A 27,792-nucleotide genomic window follows, 5' to 3' on the forward strand; every position below is an offset into this window, starting at 1 on the left:
TCTGCTTAACCAGGCCCAGCAAGCCCCGTGGCAGTTCCTTCTACCACTCCAAGCTCCAACTCCAGAGGGTTCAGAAACCTTGGGAAGGGGGATGACAGGGCAACAGCTCAGACTGGCAAAGGAGAGAAACAGCTCTGCCCACCCCCTCTCCCAGGACGGGCGGTTGGCCCGCGGCAGGCCTGAGCTGGGGGAGGCTGTGCCTTTGAATGCAGTTTGAAGATCTATTACAGTGGACTCCGCATATTAGCTGCTGACCAGAGGGCCTTCCTAGTCATGAGACTTGCCTGAATTTTTCTCTAGAAGTAAGGGAAGAACCGCATCACCGGAAGAGTTAAAACGACAGTGGTGGAGAAAGTTTATGACTACATTGAAAGAGTCAAGCTGAGCCAACATGCTGGTTACACCTCCCTGCATGGGTGGCAAATGCTTCCCACCCACATGAAGGCTGGGCTCCTGTCCTCTAAGGGCCTCTTTGAAAATGGAAGCATTAAATTTGGTCTGTGTCCTGTTTGCTCCCCTGTTTTAAGGGCTCCTCATTGCCCAAAAGTTAAAGTTCAGATGCCTCACTGTGGTTCCTCCTGCACCCTGTCCCTGCAAACACCATGTCCTGGCCTTAATGAGCCTTTGCTCATTAAGGATTTTAAATTTATTTATTCATGATAGAGAGAGAGAGAGAGAGAGAGAGGGAGAGGGAGAGAGGCAGAGACACAGGCAGAGGGAGAAGCAGGCTCCATGCAAGGAGCCCAATGCGGGACTTGATCCCAGGACCCTAGGATCACACCCTGGGCCAAAGGCAGGTGTTGAACCACTGAGCCACCGAGGGATCCCCACCAGCTCTGTTTAAACATCCATCCCCTCCCCAGGCCTCTACGCGTGCAGTTCCCTCTACAGGCCTCTGCCTAGCTAACCCCCACTCACCCTCGGGTCTCAGCATCAGTGTCACTTCCTACACGAAGCCTTCCCTGAGTGCTTGTACCCCTGTTGCCCCATATGTTACCAGCCAGCCCTTCTCCCCATCTGTCTTTAATGCTTTTTTAGCTGTTTGATTTCCCTAGGAGGCTGAAGGTGTCAGGGATGGGCAGGCATTGTGTTTAGCTTGAATTCCCAGCAGATAGGCCTGTGCTAAGCACACTGTAGGTATCTAATAATATTTGCTAAATAAATGGTAAGTGAACATCGCAAACATCCTGAAGCAGGAGTGATTACCTTCTTCTTCATTTTCACATTTTTGAAGATGGCGTGGACCCTCCATGTCTTTGCAAACATTGCCCCAAAGGCGGTTGTGTAGCCGACGGTGAGAATCCAGGTCCTGACCTAGAGGCCATGAGAAAACAGAGACATTAACATCTCCTAGGTGGACCGACCTCACCATCTATGAGCGCATCCCAACAGGGGGATTCTAGGTGATGGGGGCAGATGCTCTATTTTATATCCCATAGAGTTTTACTCTCATCAAAAGTCCTTCAATCGTATCTCAATCTGATAGACATTTAGTTCTATCGGCCACTCACCAGACCCAGGGCCCTGGGCATAGGGGCCTGTGAGGTTCAAACTCTGCCTGCCATGGGCTCACAGCCTAGAGGAAGCCAGTCATCGGCAGAGGCACAGAGGCTCGCAAGACCACCGAGGGATCACTAAGGGGCAACAGATCAGCCTTCTGGTCTTCCCTCCCTCCCTCTCTTCCTTAAAACCTTTTAGGTGAGGAGACAGACCTGTAGAAGGGAACATAATCGCTGGGACTTCCTGTCTCCTCACCTGAGTCTGTAGGAGACAAGATGGCCCCGGGAACCTTTCCTATGGGACTCCCAGCTCCCAGATTGTGGGCATGGGGGAGGGGTGGGCACTGAGCCATGGGGGCGGAGACTGGGCAGGAGAACCAGCCTGTCGTGGCCCTTCTCCAGTGCTCAGCAAACCCACCACTCTGGTGGGGCTGGCCAGGACCCAGCCAGAGCAGGCCCTGGGGACACCTAGCTGGCAGCTGCAGCCAGGCCAGCTCCAGGCCATGGCAGGGGCCGTTCAGCTAGGGAGGAAGGCCAGAGGAGAAAGGCCATGACCTTCCTGCTCCCACTAGGGACTTGTCTCCTTGGGCCTTGGGAGAAGAGAGGAGAGAGTGCTGCCAGGGTCCTCTCACCCGGCCCCCTCCTCCATGGCGAGGCCATGCTGTTCCAACTGCTCTGTGTGACCCCAGAGTCTGGATAGCACCAGGCCAGCCTGGCCTCTGAGCCTACACTCAGACCTTGGGTTCCTGCTCAAGATGAAGGCCCTATCTGGCTGTCACCTGTTCCCCCAGGATTAAGTATCTCCTGACCCCCAGCCCTGGGCTGGTGACTGACAGGCTGGCTCCTGCAGGCTGGGATGGCTGGCCACCATCTGTTGGGTGGTGGGGGCCTCCTGGGTGTCTATTCCCTTCCCACACTCTCATCACGGCCAGACCCCAGTCTCTCCAGATTCCACCCTCACCGGCTGGTCTGGACGCCCTCCCAAACAAGAGACTCGCCTAGCTCGCCTAGCTCAGTGTGTCACTGAGTCCTGGGGCCTCCCGCTCACTGGGGTGAGAAAGCTGTGTGCTTTGTGAGTGTCTGGTTCTGGCTTTGGTCTGTCCTCTCCTCTCCCTCAGCTCTGTTATGCTAAGTTCCCTCTAAAAGAAGATCCCCACCTGCCTCAGTTGAACACAGCAGGAAGGTAAATGCAGTAGGAGAAAGAAGGGAGACAGCCAGGCTTGTGCAGACAGCTTAGAGTCTCCATGTCCAGAGAAATCGGACACATCAGGTTTGCCCCGCCACAGCACGCCCTTCCAGCCCAGGGGTGCCATCAGCAGGTGCAGGAAGTTCCCAGAAACGCTCCCAGCCGAGTTCCTGCACAGAGTACCTTCACTCTGCCCTTCTAGCAACTTGGCTCTCCAGCCTCTAGTTATACCGAGACAATATTTCCCCTTTCTATTTTATTTGTGAGAGCAGGACCTGGCTGAGAAGACGGCAAGGCCGGCCCCCCAAGGAAAGACAACAGCATCACAGCGATTGTTCAGAAACATGGACGTGCCAGGTGTGAATGCTGGCAATGGGACAGGTAGAGACTTCATCCTTTTTTTTTAATTTCAAAAGCAAGGATAAATCAGACAGGCAAGAATGCATCACAGTACTTTAGAGAAGGCACAGGAGGGCCACATTATTACCCATATTATAATCCAACAATGCAAGAAAAGTGAACAGAACAGGTGTGGGAGGAATAATCATGCCCAGTTATTGGGAATTTAGACCTGAGCTTAATCAATGACCAGATCACAAATCTCTAGTCTGTCAGAGTTGCATAGGACCTTAAAGACCACTTCTTCCTTCCTTCCTTTCCTTCCTTTCCTTCCTTTCCTTCCTTTCCTTCCTTTCCTTCCTTTCCTTCCTTTCCTTCCTTCCTTCCTTCCTTCCTTCCTTCCTTCCTTCCTTCCTTCCTTCTTTCCTTCTTTCCTTCCTCCCTTCCTCCCTTCCTTCCCTTCCTTCCCTTCCTTCCCTTCCTCCCTTCCTCCCTTCCTCCCTTCCTTCCTTCCTTGATCTGTTCACTCAGTAAGTAGTATTAGGCCAGAGGCTAAGTGTATAACGACAAAAACAACAAATAAAACAATTTTTTTTTTGAACCACCAGTTGAGTGAGAAATCACTTTGCAGATGAAGAAACTCAGAGATTCGGGGCATTTAAGACATTTTTCTGAACCATGCACACGGTCGCAGAGCTGGGCCTGGAACCCAATGCTTTGCAACCCCTGCAACTGGCCCCCATCTAGCCCTCTCTCCCTCGCATCCCATTAACTCCTCCTCAGATAGAGATTCCTACCCAGAAGCTGAAGCTGGTTCATCCATACCCAGGAGTCAGCTGTCAAAGGTACAGGACACACCCGGGGGTAGCTGACCGCCCGAGAACACATTCCTGGGCCACCTCTACACACTTTTAGTGCTAACAGGTTGGTAGAATGGCCTCCAAGTGTTTTGACCATGTTCTTCTATCAGAAAAACAATCAATTTGAAACAGGAACATAAAGGCAACGTGGACATTAAAAAAAAAAAAAAAGGATGGCAGGGGATGAAGTTGTCTCATTTGATTTTTATGCGGCTGGCAAAGATCTCTTAGTTTGGGGAGAAAGGTTGCTCCGGGGCTCGTAGCTTTCTTACAGTTGCTTTGACTTACATTTTTTTAAAGTAACCATTTTTGGGCCACTTGCCTGTTTCGTGAGGCTAAGTTCATTAAGACGCAAGAATATAAATTAGCTAAGTTAGTTAAACCCTGACAACACAAATCTAGCCTGGCATCTGGAAACGGCGACATGCTGCCATAAGGGGAATCGAAGAGTGGCTGAGGAGGCCTGGGCAGGAAAGGGTCCACACCATCCTTAGAAAGGCCTCTGGCCAGGCTGGCCCTTGGCTGGCATCTGGGAACCTGCATTTGGGGACAGTTCTCACCACTCCCTCAGTGATAAGAGTGACTCTTTGCCTGAGCTGTTTGTGCCAGCACTGTGGTTTACACTGCACACCTGATCTTCAGGGACCCTGGAATTCGGGCATGTGCTAAGCGGAGGGTGCCCAGGTGACCTGCCTTCAACAAAAATCCTGGGCACATGGTCTCTAGGGAGCCCCCCCCCCCCCCCCCGGCAGATGGCATTTCACACGTGTTGTCACCATTCACTCGCTGGGGGATTCGGTGTCCTAATCAGGGAAGCTCACGCCCGCCTCCCTGGGACGTTGCCCCGGGTGCCTTTACCCTTTGCTGATCTGCCTCTATATTTTTTCTCTGTCATAAATCACTGCTGTGAGTACAAACATATGCTGAGTCGTCCTAGTGGATCACTGAGCCGGGGGTTGTCTTGGGGACCCTTGGCACAACACCCCACTGCCATCTGGCATAACGGACTGATGAACCTCGCGGTTCTTTGGAGCGTTCCTGCACCGGAGTCCTGGACACACCGCTGCGCCAGGGCTCCAGGGCCAGTCCCAGTATTAAACCTTAGTAAAGCTTAACTTCTTTTGTATTCTTCTACATTAAAAAACAAAACAAAACAAAACAAAAAAAACCCAGAAGCGGTATTCCTCTGCAAGACAGTCCCTGGGTCACCTTGCACACTGTGGTGTTCACGTGCCATTTAGAGACAACCCCTCAGACCATGATGAAGCAACACTGGAGGAAAGACTCCGAGAGCTGGACAATGGGATCCCCACTGGCAGAGCTGCCCACCGCGGGCTGGCCCGGCCCAGGGTCGTTGCTGGGCCAGGCGTCTGCCATAGGGAGGTTATTTCTCTTCCCACCTCTCTATTGACTCTTTTCTTTCTTTCTCTTTTTTTATTTTTTTGGTAAATAACCAATTTATTCAATGATAGAGGTATGGGTAAAGTAAACCAATACATATTACGTTGCTATCAAAGTTACATTCCGAATACTATATAGCAAGAATGACAATTATATGTGAATTAAATGCTATGAAAATTGAAATATAGCTACTATTAAGATTTTTTATCGCTAGTGTATTTTATGTATGTATGTATGTATGTATGTATGCATGTATATATGTTTTACATTTATTTTTATTCACTGGCTCTTTAAGATGGAAATGGACCCTCGAGTTCAGACCTGGACCCTCTTTCCCTCTAAGGGCTTTCCCTGGATTTTTAGCCCCACTTTCAGCTTCAACCACTTTCTCTGAGCTGACAAGTCCCTTGTATCTTTCACAGCTTCTGTCTCTTTCCTGAGCTCCAGACCTGCATGAGCCACTGTCACCACAGACCTAGGTGACACCTGGCTGTGCCATAAAACTTCATGCTTCACAGCCAAAGCTGAGCCCATTGGCTCTTCCTCTGAGCAGCTCCATTTCCTCCCACCCCAGGGAAGTGCCACTATCCACACCATCGATTGTCACCCCCGTTAGGGACCTGGAAGTCCCCCTGGGGAGTCCTCCCCATCACTCTCTATTCAACCCCTAAGCCCTGCTTCTGCCTCACTTTCCGCCCAGACCATGCTTTGCCCCGCCTTGTGTCTGAGACGTGAGGCTCCATGCTTGCACCTCCCGGGCTCCCTCGCCCCCTGGCTTCTGGCTGGACTTGGAAGGTTCCATCAGGAGCTTGGAGGGTGCCAGGAGAGAGTGTTTGCTCCCTGCTGCCACTGCTTCTGAGCTGTATCTCTGGCCAAAGCTGGGTCTGTTCACATGGCTCAGGCCCTCTCTGGGTTCCAGAAAACACTCATCTCTCTAACCCTTCTGGCCTAGGAGTGAAAGCGCTTTCTGTGGTTGCTAGTCCTCTTGTGCTCTGACCCCTGTGTTTGCTTCCCTAACCCTCCTGCACCCTGGGAGCTAGTCTCTCCACTAGAGCCACTGGTGCACCCCCTCCTCTGCGTGCTCAAGCTGCCATCCTGGCAGTCATGATGAGCAAGGGCTCTGGGCTCAGACTAACAGGGGCTTAAATCCTATCTTGGTCACTTTCTATTTCTGTGAAACTGGGCAGGGTGTGTAATGTCGTTGAGACTTATTTCCTCATCTGTGAAATGGGAACAGTAATGCCTCTTTCTTCAGAGAATGGTTGCAAGGATTAGATGAAAGGTGTGTGAGGTGCTGAGGTTCTCAATCAATGTCTGATCCGTGTTCATGTGTTCCTTACCACCCCTCACTGGTCCACCAGGGAGCCACTGCTGCTCTTCCCACCCCTCCCCTCCCCTCCTGCTCATCCATCCAACCCTGTCCCCCTGCCCCTTGGCAAATCTAAGTAAGTCTCCTGGGTTTAAGTCCTTCGCTGCCTTACTGAAACATCAGGTTAGATACCGGATTCTTAGCAGGGTGTAGCCCCTACCGCCCCCTACTTTTCCTGCCACCCCGCCATGGGGCACTTCACATCCAAGCCATCCCATGCTGTTTGAATGTTCCCAACCCCAACTGCTCTGGCTCATGCTGTTGGGCCTGGCACCAGCTATTCCCTCTACTCAGAATACTATTCCTCTCTCTGATCTCCTTCACAAGTTCTTATTCTTATTTGTCCTCTGAAATCCAATTTCATGAGCCACCTCCTCTGAGAAGCTCTCCCAGACCTTGCAGGGAGATCATGGCTGCCTCCTCCTTCAGACTTGTGGCCTCTTGCACGTTTCTGCTATGCTGGTCACATTGAGACCATATCTATCTGCTTATCTGTCTCCCTCTCCCATGAGATGGTGCTGGGGGAGGGAGGGCCTCCAATGCTCCATCTCTGGGACCAGCACTGGTGGGAAGGGAGTAATCGGGCTGGATGAGCCAACTTAGGAGGTAATGAGTGCTTTGTCACCAGAAATGTGCCTGAGTCAAGCACATGGAAGGAAGACCATAGAGGGGTATTTGATGGCAAAAAAGACTGAGTTCATGGCATCAGTGGTCCCTTCTACCCAAATAAAGTCTGCTGTAAGGTGGTGAGATCCCGATCACTTGACATATTCAAGCAGAGCTTGGAGGGCCCCCTGTAGGAATGCTGTAGGAGTATCTCCTGCACTTACTTGATGATGACCTAGGTATCTCCCTTCTGTGTGTCCCTATGATGCCAAATACACCAGAAGGTTCTGAGGGGCTCTACGGTTCTGTTTCCAATATGTCACCTTTAATACAAGTCTCTACTGATTCATCAACACAAGACAAATAGCTACTTTTTCTCCCAAAGTCTTAAACATATTTACTCTTCTGACGGTAAGGTCTTTCTTTTCTCCCTCAGCCGCAAAGTGGCCGCCCGCCTCTGCACACTGCCTTGAACACATACATCCCCGAGGCAGGGAGACCTTGAGGCAGGTGATGTCCGCATCAGTCTTAACCATGAAAAGGAAAAAACAATTCGACACATCTCCAAATGGAAAGAAAAACCTATGCCCAGAACAATTCGGCTCAGCTGCTTGCTCAGTTGATTTTGGGAAGGCCTGCCTGGCAGAGGGAAGGGCTTTCATTGCTCTTTGGGGGACCAGTGGGCAAATGGACACACGGCCTCTCTCGCAGGTTCTGACAGATGACCGGGGCTGCCACGCTCTGGGCCTCCTGTCACTGCAGAGGCATATGAGCCCCAAGCCGGGAAGTCATATGGCATGGGAAGCTCTGGTGGCTGGTTGGATGCTGGGGGTCAAGGTGCTTTCCCATTGTCCAGAAAGGTTCTTTTTAGAAACTTTGGTTTCTTTTTTTCTTTTCTTTCTTCTTCTTCTTCTTCTTCTTCTTTTTTTTTTTTTTTTTTAGAACCTTTGGTTTCATTCTGACCATTCACCCCAGGCAATCAATGGCGAGAAGGCAGGAAAAGAAGACCCAGACTGTCCAAAAGCAAGACCCAAGCCTCTGCTATGTACATCTTCCTGGGGCAGGGGGTAAGATTTGGTGTGCGTCCTGAGGTTCTAAGCCTCTGGGGAGGCTATACACTGCTCCAGAAGACCCTGTCTTGCCCAGGTTCCTTTAAGCAAGATCTGAACAGAAAATACCCTCAAGGGTTTGGAGTACAGCAAAACCTTTCTAGGGGAGGGTAGGTACAATTCAGAGGGCCACGGGAGAGGCTGGACACAGGGCCACTCTGGGACCCACGGGGATGTCTTAGCAGCCTTGGGGCAAACCACTTAAAGCCTTTCCTTTTGGGAGAAGGAATTTTTTTCTTTTTCCTTTTTTTTTTTTTTTTTGTCAATTTTAAATACAGTTTTATTTAAGACATTGCATTTTCCACTTAACAATACAGTGCTTATAAAGTGCAATGTTTATTTCCTTTCCTTGTGCACATATTCCATATTCAAGTATCAACAATGCCCAGTATATTTACTATAGCAGCTTGACTTTAAAACTGCCATGGAATTTACTACAAATTTGGGCCCTTCAAATGTGTGGAACAATGCTAGACCTGTCATCAGGTTGGCTTAATCAACCTCTTCAATGGTAGGCCCAAAGGAGGCACCACCAGAGGGAGGAGCTCCACCACCAGGAAAGCCTCCAGGCATTCCTCCTGGCTTGCCGGGAGGAGGAATTTCTGAGAAGCATCCCCTCAGGGGACTTTTTTGAACCCCCTCCTGAAAGCCCTCCCAGCTGAAGAACTGAGCACTTCACAGGATGAAATCCAGCCCCCACTGACCCTGATATCAATACCCTTGTAGAGTGCACAAAATGTACACTTGGTGGCCCTTGCTCAGGTGACAGGATGCAGAGTGAGGGGAGAGGTCTTTCTTCCCCTTCTCTCCATGACCCGAGCAGGTGCCTTGGCCATGAGAGGCCAGCGAATATTCTGGATGCATGATGTTTTCGAGATGGGTGGTGACAGCATGGGGGGGGGGGTGCGTGGGCTGAGTGGGGCGCCTCCCCGTGGCTCTGGGGACCAAGGATGCAGATGAGCGGGTGCTGGGCCAAGAGAAGGGCAGAGTGGATGCGCTACAGTGTCTGCAGCTGCTATGAAACTTGCAGGCAAGTAAGAGGCATCTTCTAGGACTTCCAGAAATTACTGTTGCTCATTTCAAGGGGTCCCCTACATAAAGTCTTCCCTGATCAGTCTCCTCACTTTTGGCCCTCCCTCCCTCCCCCAGGCCTGTCTCCCTTGAGACATACAGCATCCTGAATGGTAGTTATTCTTTTTTTTTTTTTTTTAAGATTTTATTTATGTATTCATGAAAGGCACACAGAGGCAGAAGCATAGGCAGAGGGAGAAGCAGGCTCCCTGGAGGAAGCCTGATGAGGGACTTGATCCTAGGACCGCCGGATCATGACCTGAGCCAAAGGCAGATGCTCAATTACTGAGCCCCATGAATGGTAGTTATTCTTTACCTACATCTTCCCGTCTACAGTGCCAGCTCCCTGAGGGCAGCGATCTATGCAGTCCTTACTGTGCTCAGAGTAAGTACCTGGGAAATGTTATCACGTGAATGAGTGACTTCTAGGACCAGAGCTAGGGCCTGGAGAGGCCCACAGGAGAGTGTGAGGGATGAGAGCACATCATCTGCTGGAGATCTGGGGAGCCTCTGGTGCCCTTCTTAGCCTCCTCCTGGAAGCCAGAGGCAACCCTTCACAACTGAAGGATCCGGCTCAGGATGGAGATGGGGTGGGGAGGCCACCGTTGTAAGAGGGGAGCTGCAGCCTTTCCAAGACTCCGGTTGGCTCCAACAGACCTTGTCAGCTCAGTTCTAGTCCCCACGGCTGCCTCCTTCTGCTGGTCTGCACCTGCCAGGCAAGGCCACCATTAGACACCCTGGGCATCCCCTGGCCCAGCCTTCCAGCCACCTTCGGAAATCACAAAGCGCGCTATGGCCAGCCACAAAACACAGGATTGCATGCTGAGGCAGCCCCCTCCCCACATTATTGTATCAGGTTATCTTTCAACTGCCTCAAAAAGAAATCCCCAAGCAAACAATAAATATCACAGACATGTATGGCCTTTTGAATCAAAACATCACTAATTCTTCCTAGACTTGAGTTTACTGGGAGGCCAGGTGGGTGTTCCCAGATAGCCTTTGCCTTTTGAGTCAGAGTCAGAAAATCCTAGCATCCCAGAAGGGCTAGAAGAGCACATCCTGCCCCTCAATCCAGTGCCTGCGCCCCCACCACCCCACCCTTCCCAGCCACTGCCCATCCTGAGATCATCCATACACCTCTTATGAGCAGCGTGGATGGCTGAGAGCATGCTCCAGGACCCAGAATCCAACCTTGCCTCCTATGATGAGGCTGCTCTGCTTCCAGAGATTCCATTGGGAGGGTGTGTGTGTGTGTGTGTGTGTGTGTGTGTGTGTGTGAGAACAGAAGCCCCCTTATGCCCCTAGCTGATCCTCAAGAGCCAAGATTTCTTTTTTTTTATTTTTATTTTTTTAAGATCCAAGATTTCTGATGCTTACATTTCTCTTCCATGACCAGTCTCCAAGAGACAAACACAAAAATAAAGCAGAGTTCTAACCTTGACCTTTGTACTACTCTAGGTGTGGTCTGGGAGCTTGTTAGAGATGAGGCCTCTCAGGTGCACCCCAGAGCTCCTGAGTCAGAATCTGCATTCACAAGATCCTTAGCTGATTTAAATGCTCATGGCACTATGGATGCAGGCAGAAGACAGGCTGGTGGTTACCCCCAAGGGAGTGAGGGGCATAGATCGCCACAGGAAGGGAAGGACTTTCAGGATGCTAGCGGTGAGCTGTTTCTTGATCGAGATCATGGATTCACAGCTGAGTTTGGTCTGTGAAAATTCACTGAGCTATATACACTTATGTGTGTGGGAGTGTGTGCATACTTTAATAAAAAGTTTTTTTTTTTTTTTTTTTTTTTAAAGAGAAGGAATCAGGATTGTCAGCAAGTAGAGGCAGCAGGAGATCTACAGCTAAGCCATGATCCTCTGAGCTGCCTTGAGAGTGGCCCCAGGCTGAACCGGCCTCTCCTAGCTCTCCCATCACATGCCTATGCCTGGGGACTCTCATCTGCTTCTTTCTTACCTTGCCTGGCCGCCCGAGGCCCCTTTTGGCTCTGAACGCAGCAGAGGTACAGCAGCTTGGCTTTGACTTAGACAGGGCCTGAGTCTGTGCCCGCCCCAGTTCTAGCAGAGCAAGGCCATGTGAGGCCAGAAGTCTCCATGGACGGATCTCCGTTCAATCAACCAGCACCAACACCACTTTTGCAGGCTCCTCTTTATCCTAAATCTGCTGTGCTTTATCAGTGTCTCTCTCAGCAGTATTCTCAGGGAACACCACGATCCAGACACAATCCCATCATTCATAAAGATAATGGCTAACATTTATTGAACCCTAGTGTGAGGCAGGCACTAAATGCTCTGCATACACTATGCTGTTGAATCCTTATGATCCTATTTTTAGGCCCATTTTACAGAGAAGTAAACTAAAGTTCAGAGGCATTAAGTAAACTAAAGTCACACAGCTGGGAAATAGCATAGTTGGGATTTGAACATAAGCAGTGTTCAAACTGTAATTCTCTTATATGCTGGGTATCTGAAATGTTTGGGGACAAGCATTGGGGACGTATCAAATCTGAGTGAATAAATACCACCGAATTATACACCTTAGAAGGGTGAACTTTCTGGTACGTAAATAATATCCCAAGTTTAAAAAATCCAAATGGACAAATTTTAGAGGTTGAGATAAATGTTGACCACATTTCCCTACAAATTTGGTGGATCTGTTTCTCTGGTATGAACTAGTTAACAACAAATATATATATTTGTCTAAGAATGCAGTATCTTAGGCACTTCCGTAGTCCAATGGATCTAAGTTCCAAACTTCAGCCCTGCCACCCAGCCATGGGCAACAGAGTTTTGGTTTTCTCTTGTGTCACAAGGGACAGAGAACCTTGCCTTGTCAGGGGGGTGTGGGGATCTGAAGGGACGTCTGCACCGGCCAGCAAGTGGATAGTACTGAGTTTTGGGAGGGCACAGGCCTGGGGAGTGAACATGGTGCTGCTGACCACCTCCACCCTTAGGGATGCTCTGAGAGCCCTCGAAGCTCCTGAGAACTTGGTTGGGATCTGAGGCCCATCTGGGTCTCGCCTTCACTGCAGAGCCCCTTCTCATGCTCCATGCTCCACGCTCATGCGGGGGGTTCTGCTTAAGATTCCACAAGGAAGACAAGCACCTTTCCTCTTCCTCACCCATCTTGCTCCCACTCTGGCTGGGATTCCTGAGCCAGGTCAGCGAGTAAGTTTTGAGCCGGCCCTCCCACACCCCCTGGCATGGGGGTTCGGGCCCAGCCCAGCACTGTCCTCATAGGCAGCTCCCTGCCCATAGGGGCCATGTTGCTATGGTGATTCCACTACCCACACAGTGTCCAGGGAGATAGCAGAGTGTAGCTGGAGCTGTTTGCAAGACTTGCTGAAACCAGGCAGGGAAGATTCCTGAAAGGGTCAGAGGGAGCGTGTGTGTGTGGGGGCAGGGATGGGAACTAAGTATAACTGCTTCCCTCGCAGTTGCTCTGTGTGTGTGTGTGTGTGTGTGTGTGCACTCATGCGTGGAAGTGCATGCTCACACATGCAACCCCCTCACCCCCGTCCAAGTTATAATGGCCCTCATGAGCCGAGGCACAGCCCCTAGAGAGGCATAATCTCATGATTGTCATTGGTTTCTTCCTGAGGTAGTGTTCACGGTTTATCACTGTGTTTAGTTTCCATATTGAAAATGAAAAGAAAAAAGATTGAGCATTCACCTAGCAGCAGGAAGGACTGAACAATGACTTCCATATGCCTTGTCCTTTGTCCTATGAAAATTTCCTCTAGAACACAGAGCAGGACACCAGGACTGTAACTGTGACAGGGAGAGAGGGGCCCACCTGCTGTCCCTGGTGCTCCAGGCACCTCATTGCAATCATCTCATTCAGCCCACACCACCATTGTGCACGGGGATTTGTTAAGCTCATTTTGCAGATGGTGAAACTAAGGCCAAGAGAGGCTAAGTCACCGGCCACGGTCAGGGGCCAGTTCATGCAGGCGGTGGGAGTCACACCCAGGGGGCTTAAGATCTGTGTTCACTGAACTACCTGGCCCTGCTTCTACTTCCTTCTCCCAGTTCAGGGGGTGTTTACCGGTGAGCAGCCTGTTTGGCCCAGAGTAAACAGAATCCGAGGTACCAGGTAAAATAAAGGAGCCAACCCCTCTGGAATAGCAGGTGGAGCACAACTCATATTGCACTCACTGGGGACTGGTATTTAGGCTCTCAATTCAAGAGCTTTCAATCCCCCTTCCTGAGCGGTATCGGGAATTATTAAATAGGTGACCCCAGGCCTCACCCATGTGCACATTTGTGCTGACCCAATTCAGTCCAGAGTAGTTAATCTATGCCTCTTCCCCACAGTCATGAATGTGGGTTCCCCTTTACAGAGCCTCTGAAACAGCCCTGACTGCAAATAAATGAATCCTCAGGGATGGTGAGAACTGGGGCCTAACATCTTCCGAGCCCTCATGTTCGGAGCTAATGCTGATTTGTAAAGCGCTTTATGATTTATTCATACCGCCGTGCCAGGCTTCCCAGGACAACCTTCCCCTCACACAAATGAGTGCGACTCCCAGAACAGAATGTCAGGCTTCATTAAAAGAAAAAAACCCGGATGTGGGGGATGTCCCTTTTTCTTTGCTCCCTAGCTTGCGTCACGCTGTTTGCAGGATTCAGGTCAAAGTCAAGAAAGCACCTATGCAGTAACAGCCTTTGGATCCTGGGCAGGGTAAGATGTCAGGAGCTTCTTTCTGGGAGGAAGAGACTCTCTCTGCACCAAAGACTCAAACTTGGGCCAGGGGATGCAGTCTCAGGTGGCAGGCAGCAGGTGACCGAGCCAGGCAGAGGGGCCCTGGGAGTGGCCAGGGTGGAACTCCACTCCCTGGTTCTTGGCTGGTAGACCAAGGTGGGCCCCTCAGCTCTCTGGGCTTCCACTGAGATATCGAAGCTATATAAAAATGCAAGTCACCAGACTAGCTCCTGATACAGTTTTCGTTATTGCTGTAATCACCGTCTCTTCAAACATGGGGGGGGAGTGTCCTCAGGTGCAGAGGGGAGAAGGAAATCCCCACTCTCCTCACTTAGTTTCTTCTGAGTATTCAGAAGCAGCCCCTTACTGTGGCCTCACCTCTGCCCAGGAAAGCTGACCTTGGACACACTTGGCATCCATGAAAGTGCAAGGGCACAAAAGTCAAAAGACCTGCTGAGCACAAATGGAGGGGAATTAAATGTGGGGGACCTAAAGGTCTTCACAGCATCCCTCAGAGGAGCAAGACTCCCACAAGCCATGGTCATCATCCTTGTGCCAAAGGGTCATACTCCTGAGGTGACAAACAGCTAAACCATACCCACAGGGACATTTGAGCAGCTCATGGTGCTTCTCTGAAAGTTCCCTGTCCTCCAGGGTATCAAGGACTTGACCACACACTTCTCACATGGAACCCTTTGGACAAAGTAAGTGTTCTGTAGGCATCTCACTCGCTAGGCAATTCACATCCAATTACTGGTAATATTAACAATTTCTTGATGCCAGGTGAGAGTCAGTCCAATCTAATCAACTGCAGGACTCAGGGGGCTTCCCCTCTTTCCATGCTGTCTCAGAGCATGGGGATCGGATGCAGTCTTGACAGTCCAAGGTGTGGGTGCTGACCTGCAGCACCTGGAAGAGGTCCTCCGCTCTGTTTACCCCTCCCTGCCAGTTTGCAATCCATAAATGTCCAGTAGTGGGCGACACTGAGACTTCAGAGCAGCAAGTATAATCCAAAAGGGACTGCTGTGCAAAAAAGGGTCTACATTGCTCTTAATACCTTATAAGAAAACAGTAACAACAAAAGAGTCGCTTTTTATCAATCTAGCCGACATGGATCCTTTGGCCATCCCTTCTAGCTTTGGTCCTCCAGGCCAGGAATTGGATGAGTTACTGCATTTGGGACAATACAGAGACCCAAATGGCTAACCCAGTTTTGAGAGATCAGAGTAGTCAAAGTCCAGAAATAAATCCCAACTGCTCATTCTCATTTTAAATAGTGAGCCGATGATACTGTCAACTGAGAGTTAGTTCTACACCACTGTTAATTGCTAATGCATTTTTTTCTCTTGTAGAAAAAAACCGCCACCAACACCACCAAAGAGGCAACAAATATTTAAAACATGGTCATTAATTTTCAAAATAGGATTTCTAAGATATACTAAATAAATTACACTGTCTTGGGTTTCCTTAAGCACATGCATTCTCAATGGGGGTGATCTAGTTCCCAAGGGGCAAATTTGGTTTGTATTTTTATTTTTATTTCATTTTTTAAAGATTATTTATTTATTTATTTATTTATTTATTTATTTATTTATTTATTCATGAGAAACAGAGAGAGATGCAGAGACATAGGCAGAGGGAGAAGCAGGCTCCCCACAGGGATCCCGATGTGGCACTTGATCCTAGGACCCCGGGATCATGCCCTAAGCCAAAGGCAGACACTCCACAACTGAGCCACCCATGCGTTCTGCAAACATTGCTTTTTAAATGTGAAAATACTACTCTTTCATGTATAAACTATAGATATACATATAGTATATAAACAAACATATAGTATATCTTTGGTATTAAATTTTTATGAGGGGATAATTATAAACAAGTCTAAAAAGGCTTCTTAGAAGAGCAATAAGGAAAAAAATGGGTTGAGAAACACTGCTTAAATAGAAAATAGTGGCTCTGATTTTTTCTACATGACTCAAAGTCATACGCACAGACACCTCTCATTATATTCTGTTAACAGTTCTTGAGATACATGGGCAGACTTCTTCCTTCTTACATGGCCCTGACCCTGACGCCAGGTGTAGATCCTTTTCTGGGTGGTGGTTTTCCTCCCTCCCTTTTATAGACTATCTGGTCATCTCTTCGGGGGCTTTTTTCTAGCGGTGGCTTGATAAATCCTTGATCTTAATTCTGTAGGCAACACTGAAGTCCATTCTGGTCTGAAAGCAACAACATACTGCCCGGTTGAAACTGCACCAACAGCTGAATGAGTTGTCTTTTGCCTGTTCACGTATTTTTGTTTTTGGGTTTGTATCTGTGTTTTGGAGGATGGAAAACCAAGAAAACCTGATATCCCATCCCCCTGGAACATGCAGAATGACTTACAGTGCAAAGTGTTTCGAAGGTCTTTTCAGACACAAAGGATCCATCAAGGCCAAAGAGAAATATCGATGCATAGGAGAGCATCCCTCCAAGGATAATGAGGTTGTTCATATAGGGACTGGACATCTTTATCAGCCTGCCAAGAGAAAGACTCCAGTCAACAGAACTGTGCAGGTCCTTATTCCTCCAGCAAACATTTCCTGAATGCCTACTAGGTGTTGAGTGTTGCCACGGTTAGAGGAGTGAGAAATGCAAACCTGGTTTCCTCCACTTCCCACCCCTGCCGCCACCCCAGGCTGTGCACCTGCTGTGGGGCCGCTTCCCTCTCACTGAAGGACCCCGGATGCTGTCTAACTCTACTGGTGGATTTTTCCTCCGTCAAGTTTGCCTGTAACTTCTCTAGGGGCAGCTTGTAACACCAAGCTTCTTCAACCATTCATTTTCAGTTTGCACAGAAACATTAAGTCAACAGGTTTTGTTTTGTTTTGTTTTCCCCTCTGGGGCTGGGAAGATATATGCTAAGTCTAGAGAATTCTACATTTTAATTCAGCAGCCTTCCGGGAAGAAGGAGATGAGGGGAAGAAGGCCACACCACCCTCTACCTTGTCGCGGGGGCCAGGCCTAGGAGGTCTAGAGGTGAGCATTCAGGGCTGCTCAGGAAGTATGGTTGCCAGGTGGTACGTGAGCATTCACTTTGGTCATCTGAAGCTCACCCAGTCTTATGCACAAAGGGGTCACACAAGTGGATAAGAATGCTTCACCTAGGCATTAGGTGATAAAATGGACAATGGAGTCTCTATCCTCACCCCTGCCCCTATCTTTACTAGGCTACTGTTGGGGACATTCTTTATACTCCCAGACTTGGAAGTATGCTTGTCTCTCACCTCCTACAGGAATTCTGCTTTGGCTCCCAGCTGCCTAGCAAGCCAGGCCTGGGTCAGACCAACAGCCAGCTGGAACTCCCCCTCAGAAGTGCCTGGCTACCCCAGCACCATCCACTCAGTCTGTCTTGGGTTTTCAGGTGCCCTCTGGTCCAGGTGCTCTTTTGCAGGTTGTAATTAGGTCAGTTGTTGCCCATTTTTTTTTTTTTTTTTTTTTTTTTGCACTCTGCCATTCTCTGAATCCTTTCACATTTAAGAAAAAATGCAATGGTCCAATTGGGAGAGAGACAAGAAGCCTGATGCAAATTATGGATCACATGAGGCTTCAGAGTTGGGACATTGGGTGGGGCCACTGTACAGAGGTGCCCCCTTGGCAGGGCCACTCAGCCTGGCTGAGTCTCCTCATAAGTAAAGCGGGAGCACAGATCACACTGCCCAGGGTGTGTGTGAAGTTGATGTGACACTGGATTCCTAGGGGTCCTTTTGCAAACCATGGACTAGAAAGGCCCCTTCATCCTTATTACCACAGGAAGCCGGGGCAGGGAGAGGCCAGAAGTAGGGCTGATTACCTGGAGTAAAAGGACCTTAACAGATAGGTACCATGCAGGGACATAAAAGTGAGGGGAACTTGGAACTCCTGTGACATTTATTCTTATGTCTTTCAGATTTTTAGTTATTTATTTATTTAAAGATTTTATTTATTCATGAGAGACACAGAGAGAGAGGCAGAGACACAGGCAGAGGGAGAAGCAGGCTCCCTATGGAGACCCCAATGTGGGACTTGATCCCAGGACCCTAGGATCACACCCTGAGCCCAAGGCAGACCCTTCACCACTGAGCCACCCAGGCATCTCTCTTTCAGATTTTTTAATGTGCAAGGCCAGTAAAAAATTCAGAGATGCCAGCCTACTGGAGAGAGTAACTGTCATTTTCCACAGGAGGCCAAAACGGGGCAGTGAAAGAATTAAAGGAGTTTAGTGTTATGATAGGGACAGCTTGTTGTTAAGGTAGGTATTTTGGAAGCTTGTAGAAAGGGAGTCTGATTATTAATTGAGAGCTGATTATGTGCCCAGGCCTTGTGCCAAATACTAATGGGTATGGTCATCGGTTAAAGTTTGTACAGAGTAGACAAAGTTATCTTCTTTTTCTTTCTCCTCCTTCTTCTTCTTCTTCTTCTTCTTCTTCTTCTTCTTCTTCTTCTTCTTCTTCTTCTTCTTCTTCTTCTTTTTCTTCTTCTTCTTCCTTCTTCTTCTTCTTCTTCTTCTTCTTCTTCTTCTTCTTCTTCTTCTTCTTCTTCGGTGGCATATGTGTTATTGATGTACAGAAAATAAAATAACAGTGAACACAAGTCTTTTTGGTCTTCAGGAAATAGGTTTGACTTAATAAAAACCAAAAACAATAACAACAAAATATAGAGCCTTGAAATTCTTCCTTTGGATGCAAGGAGATAGAAAACAACAGCAACAAACCCGGTTCTCTGTGGAATCAGGCTTGCTCCTGGCAGCCGGGAAGGTCACACAGCCTGGGGCTTCTGGGCTCCATGTCACTGAGGCTGTGCCCCTGGTGGCCCCCACTCTGAGCCCCTGCTCAGCGGCTCCCCAACAACACAGGGAGCTGGGATCAGGGATTTGCTATGGAAACCACAGAAGCTGGCCATGCTTGGTGAACACCACCACTTGGGTGGTGGCCTGTTCTACCCACGGACGACCAGAATAACTCAGTGAGTGAGCTGCTCTCTTCCAAAGAGTGAAGAACATGTGTGGCAGAGAAGAAACCAAAGCCAGAAACGCAGGGGACAGGTGTGGCTGACAGTGGCCCTCCCTCTGTCACTGGGCTTCTGGATTCTCGTCTGTGATCTGGGGACTTATCTGAGGGGCTAGTGAGAGTGACGTGAGGGAGAAGCTTCTCAGATGGTAAAGTACTGTACGGAGGGGGAGCGCCCCTTAGTAAACTCAGTGATTGCCTCGGGCAATGCTTCCCCAAGATGCTGGGGGCGGGGTAATGGGGGGTTTGGGCAAATTCTCCCTTCTGTATTTTTCCTCCTGGACTGGTTCAAAGTGCAGGAGCATAGCCAAAGCTCCGAGGAGGCCTATGGACTCAGAGTTGATTTAACCCAGCCCTCCTGTGCAACCAGCATGGTGTGTGTGTGTGTGTGTGTGTGTGTGTGTATCAGTGTGCACACATGCACATGGAACAACTAATAACATCCTAGTGACTGAACAAACACTTTAGAAAGCCACCCTGAGAACTTCTTCTGTGCCCTGGTATATCTGTCATGTGACGCCCCTACACTTTATCCATGAGGTTTGTCAATCCAGAAAGCATCAGTCCAAGAGGAGGGAGTGAACGGCTTACTTCTGATTCCGATTCTTGATGTTGAAGAAGAGGAAAGCGCTGGCCATGATCATCCCCAGGATGGTGAGGGCAGAGAGGATGCTGTAGAGGGGTAGGGAGATCTTTCGGAGCTGCTCCAGGATGATGGTCTTGTCTTTTGGTGGTTCGGATCCTAAAAGGCCAAGGAACAGACATGAGCCAAGCCCAGGGCACAGTCAGCCCTTGAGAACATCTTTGCCTGAGTGTCTTGCCATCTGGCACCTGTGCATAACCTCTGTGCAGGACACATCTACTGGGCGAGAGGGCTCCAGTGGTTGGCCAGTCTACTGGCAGGGAGCCCTAGCTAGGACTTATTTCTTTCTCTAAATAGAATCAATAAGGAATTTGTGATGCATTTAATAGCCATTAAAAGACTAGAATTTGATTTGGTCTAATTACCCTGTTGAAAAACCATCCCCATTTGTCCCTAAAGGTAATGGCAGCTCGGAAGGCACAGGGCTGGATGCTGTGAGTGGGTACGACTGGGTGCCACCGGGGGTGAGGAACCTGGCTTGGGCTCTCTGCTCTGAGACATGATAATGATCACCCTCAACAGGGCAGACAGCTCGCCTGTCAGTCCCATGGAGACATGTATGTCTCTGGGCATGGGTTTCCTGCCTCAAGGTCATTATGTTGTAAAAGCTTTTCCTGGTTTTCCATTTTCATAAGTCTCACTCACTGTGGGAGGCAGAAGCTACTGGCATGCTTTGCCCTCCCTGCTGTGCCAGGACTGGACCAGACCTGTGGGATTCCATTCCTCTGTGTGACTGCAGAGCTGTCCCTGCTCATTCTCCAAGGGCACCAGGAACCTAGAGGAGCCCTGAGGCCAAAGATGAGAAGACTCATCTTTGTGGTCACTGGCAAAACCGACTGGATACAGGCTGGCTTGGGAGGAGCGGTGCAGGGACCCGTCCGACTCCGCCCCACTTCTTACAAATCCCTTTTTTCTTAGCTGCTATTTCAAGTCAGGCCTCTGCTGCAGAACTGTGAAACACTGGGACTTTTCCCTCTGGTGGGGAAAGCAGGGAGCCCAGGGAGCCCCACCAGGGGTCATGATGGTCCCACCATGGCCATGCCATGGGTACCAGCCATGGTTACCCTGCTGTTCCCAGGAGATGAGCAGAGGATGGGCAGGTGTGGCAGCAGGGATTGAGATCTCCCCTGAACATCTGTGTTTAAAAAACTCTGTTAGCAGGTTCAAATATGTTTGGAAACATTCAGTGGATAAAAAGAGTTAGAACCATCTAAGTAGTCTAGGGAAGTTGCCAGGTTCGAAAACAGCTAGGAACCTGCTGGCATGGTTAATGTAAAGCTTTAAGCAATTCCATGTAAAGGAACATTTTTAAGGAGTGGCTTCCAAAAGTCAGGGCAAAAGCAGACACAAGATGGATGAAGTAACATCACTTCTTGCTTCCAGAAGTGAAAGCTCTACATCTGAATACTTCTTGGCCCATTCTTCTGTTTCCCTCCTGCTACTCCCAAGTGAGCCTCTGGCTGCATTAGGCTGGCTCAGGCAGCTTCTTGTTCCCAAACCTTGGAGCCATCCTGGGGGTGCCCTTGGTTCTTGGCTGGGAACAAGTCCCTCTCTGGGCATTGAGAAAAGGGCTGAGGTTTGGACCAGTTACATGATGATTATGACCACTAGTCCTTCATGTAGAAGCAACATCAGGAAACCGACAACATCTCTTCTTCCTTACTCTACCTTTCCTCCCTGCAAAATGACACCTTGACTGAGATATTATGGAAGCTACTTGGTAATGACTTGTCAGGAATGTCAGTAGCAGCAGCCCTGAGTTTTCTTTCTTGCTCTTCACTCAATCCATTCACTCACTATTCACCAATTTTTCACTATTCCTTCATCCACCATTATACCTTCACTCATCATCATTAATGATGACCAATCATCATTAATTATCACTTTCTACCTGTTGGGCCCAGCACTGGCACCAGTGATCCAGAGCCAACCAAGATACAGTCCCTGTACTCAAGGAACTTATAGACTAGCTACGTAAAAAGAAAAAGGCAGCAATAAGCAAGCATATTTACTGAATGCTTATGATGGGCTAAGCGCCTTACAGAGATTTTCTCCTTTGATCCATCCAACAGCGTCACACATAGAGATGTTTATTACCATTTTACATAGAAGCAACAATTTTCTAGGTGTTAAGTGACTTTTATAGCTAGTACGTGGCAAAGCTTGCAGGATTTGAACCCAGACCTGCCTGAGTCCTGTGCTCTAACCATTCTGCAAACTGCCTCCAAAGGATAGTGGTCCATCAGGCACAGAGACGCCTGAACATGAAGCAGAGAGAAGAGTGCAATTTTCCCTGATGGAGTCAGGAAAGGCTACAGAAGGGAGAGCTGGTCATCAGAAGATGAATAAGGTGGCTGCCCACAAGGAAGAGAAGGAAGAAAAGGCATTCTGGGCAGAGGACCCAGCAGGGGCAAAGGCACGGTGGTGTCCTGGCATATTTGAGGAACTATAAGCAGTTTGGTTGGGAAGATCGGAAAGAAGAGGCCGAGAAATGGGGAGGAGTCCCTTCAGGAAGGTCTTGAGATGATACCATGGAGTGGGGCCCTCTGCTGAACAACAGAACCAGGTAGTGCTCTGAGCAGAGGTGAGGAATCTTCAGCATAGCACAGTGGCCAGGGTATTTTGGCTGTTGAGGGCAGAATGGACTTAAGCGAATTAAGCCTGGTTAAGCCCACCTACTCCCCACACATCCATCCACCTGTCCATCCATCCACCCACCCACTACTTTATTGACTCATATGCTCACCTGTTCATCCATTTATTCACCTACCCAGTCATCCCTTCACTTGATCAATCACCTGTTTAGTTGTTGTTGTTGTTGTTTTAATCAAATATGGACCTTCAACATGTGTCAGAGCCTGGCTGGTATTAGGAGTTAAAAGTCAGATAGGATCTAGTCAGGGAGCTCATGGTCTAACAACTTAGAAATTTCCATGCAAAAGACAGTGACTATGGGAAGGCAGAGTCAAACACTGTGAAAGCCAAGAGAAGGGAGCCATTAGCTCAACTGGGGGCAATCAGGGAAGACTGCACAGATGAGGTGTCATTCGATCTGGTTCTAGAAGCTGAGGAAGAGTTCTTTAGCAGAAGAGGAGAGAATGGTCTTCAGCAAGACCAGCAGGTGGATAGGCCTTATTTCTAACCCAACCAAATCGTTCTCCAAAGGACGAGACAGAGCTAAATGAAGCCAGGTCACATTTAAACAAGATTCTTCCTGGTACATGGACTGGTTTAAATGAAGATGCCTGGGTGAGAGACAGCACCCCATGCAAATTCCAGGGACCCACCCCAGGAGCTGGAAGCCAGCTCCCATGTGAGTGATGGGGACCCTGTGAGGGAATCAATGTGTTGAGAGGAAAGGAGGATCCCTCTTCCCCAGGAAGCCAAGGACTCTGAGCTTGTCCCCAACCGGCACACAATATCTGGGCTTCAGAGCCACTGAGCAGACCCCCTCCCACGAGAAGGCCCCCTGCCTTACCTTGGAACCTGATAGTGTCATTGATGATCTCCAGTGTGTCGGCCACTGCGTTGTACTCTCCCACCTTCACCTCCCTGCTGTCTGCGGGGAGCAAGAGACAGTGGCTGGTTAGATGGAGCCCCGGGCCCGTGGCTGGCTGCTCCTGTCCCAGCTCTTGTTCCCCACAGGCCCTGCCTATATTCTCACGGGCTTTCCTTTTCCCTGGGGCCTTTTCCAGATAGAATCGCAAAACCTCCAACTGGATCTGGGGTGGAACAGATGCCGTCTTATACCATCTCAGCCACTGGTTACCCCCACTTTGCTGTGTGCCTCATGGATGGCAGCCCACCCCCCTCATAACTGGCTTCTCTCTGTTGCCAAGTCCTTCCTGGTCATTGAGCTAAATGGTCTCTTTGTAACTCTCCGCTGGTATCTGGCTCTGTCATCTAGGACCATGCAGACCGATGCTGCTCCCTCTGCTCCAGGACAGCCCTAAAGACCTGAAGACACAGACAGATCATCCCTCCTGGTGCCAGCCCCCAACCTCACTTCACAGAATATCATTTCTAATTCTGCCCTCTTCAGGGCCCTACCTGGGCCACGCCACACAATGTCACTGTGTCTTAAAGAGTGTAGACTCAAGGACTGACCAATGTACTTCTTTAGGCCTGATCTGGTCAGCAGCAAGTACAGAGTACTATCCCCTCCTTCTTTATGCACATTATATTCCTATTAATGCATCCTGAGATGGAATTAGCATCTTTCAGAGGCCACATTGCTCTGCTACGTCATATCAAGCACAATCTCCTTTATGTACACTGACTTGTTCAGGTGTATTTTCAAGCCCAAGTGATACATTTGGATTTACCTTCATCTTTGATACTATTCTGATGTAGGTTTAGGCCATTGTTTTGGTCATCACCAGAAATAAAGATGATGAGGACCAGCGCAGGGCAGTGGCAAGAAGAATGGAGAACGGGGGGTCAGATTTGACAAAGGTTTCTTTTCTCCAAGTAAAATGTGGACAACTGAGTGATCAAATGTATGGGGGATATAGGGAACAGGGGAATGAAGCCAGTGTCTTGGGGGCTCAGATATCATTCTGTAAACAGGGTACTCAGGAGAGGGTCAGAGAAGTGGGGACATTGCCATGTTCTGGTTTGGAAGTGCTGAGCCTGACATGATCATGGATCATGAGGGTGGAGATGTCATTGGGTCTGGAGACAGGGGACAGGTCTGGGCTGATAGTTGGGGCCATCAGCATGTAAACTGGGAGCTGGAGCAGGGGGCTGGGGGCAGATCCCTAGGGACAGTGCCAAGGGCAGAATCTGGGGGAGCGCCAACCTCTTGGGGGTGGGGAGGGGCGGGCAGAGCAAGATGCTGCAGGGAGACTGGGAAGGACTGGCCAGGGTGCCAGGGGCAGGATAGCAGGAGACAGTGGGCATTATGAGAGCCAAGGGAAGGGACAATGTCACAATGGAGCTGGCCAGCAATATCTGATGTCACCGAGAGACTAGAACAACAGGCCCCTTAAGCAAGGGGGGAGCGGATTTAGCGTGTGGGGGTACTGGTGACCACAGACAAAGTAGGTCCAGGGAAGGAAGACCAAAGACAAAGGGTGTGGAACTGGAGGGTGAAACCCCCAGGGCTGAACCGGCTTTGACAGGGTTGAGGAGAGGTGGGAGAACCACCGAGGAATCACTGAGCCTCGACAGTGTGCCTGGATCCATGCTAGGAACTTTCTGTGCCTTTTCTTGTTCAGTTCTCACAGCTGGAATTGGTGTTTTCAGTGCCAAGGTACAGATGAGGAAAGAGCTCAGCAGGTTGCACCTCTGCACGCCCCCCTGTCGCTCTGCCCCACTGATTCTAAGAGTAGATGGAGCCCAGCCTCATGTCCAGGATGCTTCCCACAGGCCATGCTCTTCGGCTGACACGGGGCTGCCTCAATGGGCTCCCTGAGCGGTGACCATTCCTGCCAAGCTGCCCGCTCCATGGGCTGCGTGTGCCTCCTGAGTGTAATAACTGCAGCGAGTAATGCCCACGTGCCCACCCGCAGGCCAAGCAGGTCCCCAGAGCTGCAGATTCTGCATAAGAATGCCCAGAGGTGATCAAGTGACACAGCTGCAGGAATTCCAAACGTGCACCCAGAGGAGCTGCTGGCTGGCTGGGGCTCTGGCTCTAAGTGAATTTCTTTGCAGAAATGCAGATGTACTGCTGGTCCCTTATAAACATTCAGGAAGCAGAACAGGGAATCCCATAGGCCACACTTCTGCCTGTGTTCCTTTGACTGTGGGATGGAAAACAGGGCGGTAAAAGTCACTTCCTTCTCCTCACGACGGTCTCTCTGCCACGGTGCAGGTGGCTGGCGCCTGCCTGGGTCACAGCTCCTAAATGTCACATTAGCAGACTCTGCTGGGAGCTCCAGCATCCCTGCTCTGGCCTTTTGAAGTCTTCAGCCCCAATCAGCTCCTGCTGCTCTAAGGAGGAAGCCCTGATTTATTTATCTGGTGTGGGGAGGCAGCTCATGAAATATGCAGGCTGATTGGAACAAATCACCAGGAGCCAAGAAGTGATGTGGCTGGCACCCCACCGCACCCCCAGCTGCACAGCCTGCCCCTCTGACTCACACACCCTGATGTACTGTCCCATGGCACCAAGTGAAGTTGCTGGCCGGCTGGGGCTCACATACTCGGCTTCCCAGGACAGCCATAGTCACCAGAATCTCTCCCTGGGGTGCTGCTTGGGGACATACAGGGGCTTCCCATGTTCTTGCATGTAAGGTTCATGGCAAACCATGAGTTGGGCATGATTTGCCCCCAGCTGCGGATGAGGGAGGAGACTCAAGAAGTTAAGTGAACGCTCAGGGCCACGTGCTGGACAGTGACCAATTGGGAGCCTAAAGTTGGCTCCCCTAGCTCTGAATTCAGACTGCCCATGCTGAGCAGAGCTGCTGGTCACTCAGCCCACATTTCTGGAGTGCCTACTGCATGCCAGCCCCAGCCCCAGCCCCAGCCCCAAGTATTTCCTCATAAAGGATCCCTCAAAAGCAGCAGCATGGGTGATGGAAGAGGTCTATTCTCATCCTTGACCAAGGTGGTCTTGGACATCTTGGCGACGTCCCTGTAGCATAAGGGACGCTTATGCTAAATCCCTTAACTTTTCATTCATTCATTCATTCATTCATTCATTCATTCATTCATTCAACAAACATTGACTGGGTGCCTATTATGTGCCAGGCTCCGGGCTGGAGATACAAAGATAAAAAAAAATCATAATCTCCACCGTTAGTTTAGGGACTACAGCCTCACCCAGCCCTACAAGGGAGGTAAAATTACTCTCATTTGCAGATAATATTTCCCTCTGGCCTGCACTTTGTTAGCAGGTGGCTGTAGCTGTAAAATGGGAACTTTCAAAGTGGCCATGAGGTTTAAAGAAGAGAATACAGGCAGTTTCTGGCTTGAAGTCTAACTCACAGTAAGTGTTTGGTAAATAGTAGTCTGCCTCATGATAAAAGTAACTGAGCTATTTGCCAGGTCCCCAAACACTCCCTAGGTTCTCTTACTGCCATGGTTCCCCATAATGGTCCTGCTGCTTGGAAGGTGGTTTACCCCTCCTGTATCAACATGGCCCAACCCTACACCCACCTACTTCTTCCAGAAAGCCTTCCCTGAGTACTGTTCCTCCCCACAGCACCTCAGTTGCTGTGGGCTTAGGGCATGGATGTCAGCCCCCCGGTGTTGGAAGCATGCCCTAGGTGTGCCCTGGCCTTATGATTCCTGTCAGCCAGTTAGTCCCTGAGTGGAACTTGAAGCCTTGCATCTGGTGTCCCCAGGCAGCATAGAGTCTCATCCGCCATCCTCTACCCAGGGCCCCTCCCGGGTCTGCAGGTAGAAGGATGGTGCCATCTCTGCACTCCTCCATCCACCTGTGGCCCAGCTGGTGGTGACCACGATAGGCACCCAGTACTCTCAATTTTTAACTCTTGGCCTCCTTGTCAACTCCATTGTGCAAGCAACGTTAACCACCCAATGGATGCCAATTGGGCCTTGTGGACTGTGGACTAGGGGACAGGCCAGAAAGATCCAGCAGGGGGTGGGGGTGCAGGAAGGAATTGAGCAGAGGGCTGCAGGGTTGAGTCTGTCACTTGCTGGACTCCCTGCCCCGTAACTCTGCTGCAGCTTGCCGCTGACTTATTATGTAACTCTGGACAGACCACCTTTTTCTCTGAGCCTCAATTTCTCCATCTGCAAATGACACGGCAGGGCTTCCAGTGGTTCTCAGCCCTGGCCGGGCAACAGCATCACCTGGAAAGTGCTGGAAAATACCTATGTCAGAGTCCTCATATGGACCGATTATACAAGAACCTCTGAGGGGATGAGTGGTGGGTTCTGGGCAGCAGTATTTTTAAAAGCCCCCTAACGCTGATCCTTACTGCACAGCCAGACTTGAGAACCCCTAGATTTGACTCAAGATCCTTCGATGCCGATGTTTTCTGTTCGAAGAGGCTAAAAATAG

At 49.7% G+C, this 27,792-nt stretch overlaps 1 protein-coding gene across 1 annotated transcript in view; it reads right to left on the minus strand.

Moving 5' to 3' along the window:
• The window catches only part of GABBR2 (gamma-aminobutyric acid type B receptor subunit 2), a 355,033-nt gene that overhangs the window by 69,278 nt on the left and 257,963 nt on the right, over positions 1-27,792 (minus strand). Inside the window, exons 9-12 of the mRNA XM_077912663.1 lie at positions 23,299-23,379; positions 19,769-19,919; positions 16,536-16,668; positions 1,207-1,314 (exon numbers count right to left, since the gene is read on the minus strand). Of these exons, the coding sequence (XP_077768789.1) occupies positions 1,207-1,314; positions 16,536-16,668; positions 19,769-19,919; positions 23,299-23,379 (473 nt within the window). The remainder of the gene's footprint in view (positions 1-1,206; positions 1,315-16,535; positions 16,669-19,768; positions 19,920-23,298; positions 23,380-27,792) is intronic.

The sequence above is a fragment of the Canis aureus genome, chromosome 10, assembly GCF_053574225.1.
Source record: "Canis aureus isolate CA01 chromosome 10, VMU_Caureus_v.1.0, whole genome shotgun sequence".
NCBI lineage: Eukaryota > Metazoa > Chordata > Mammalia > Carnivora > Canidae > Canis > Canis aureus.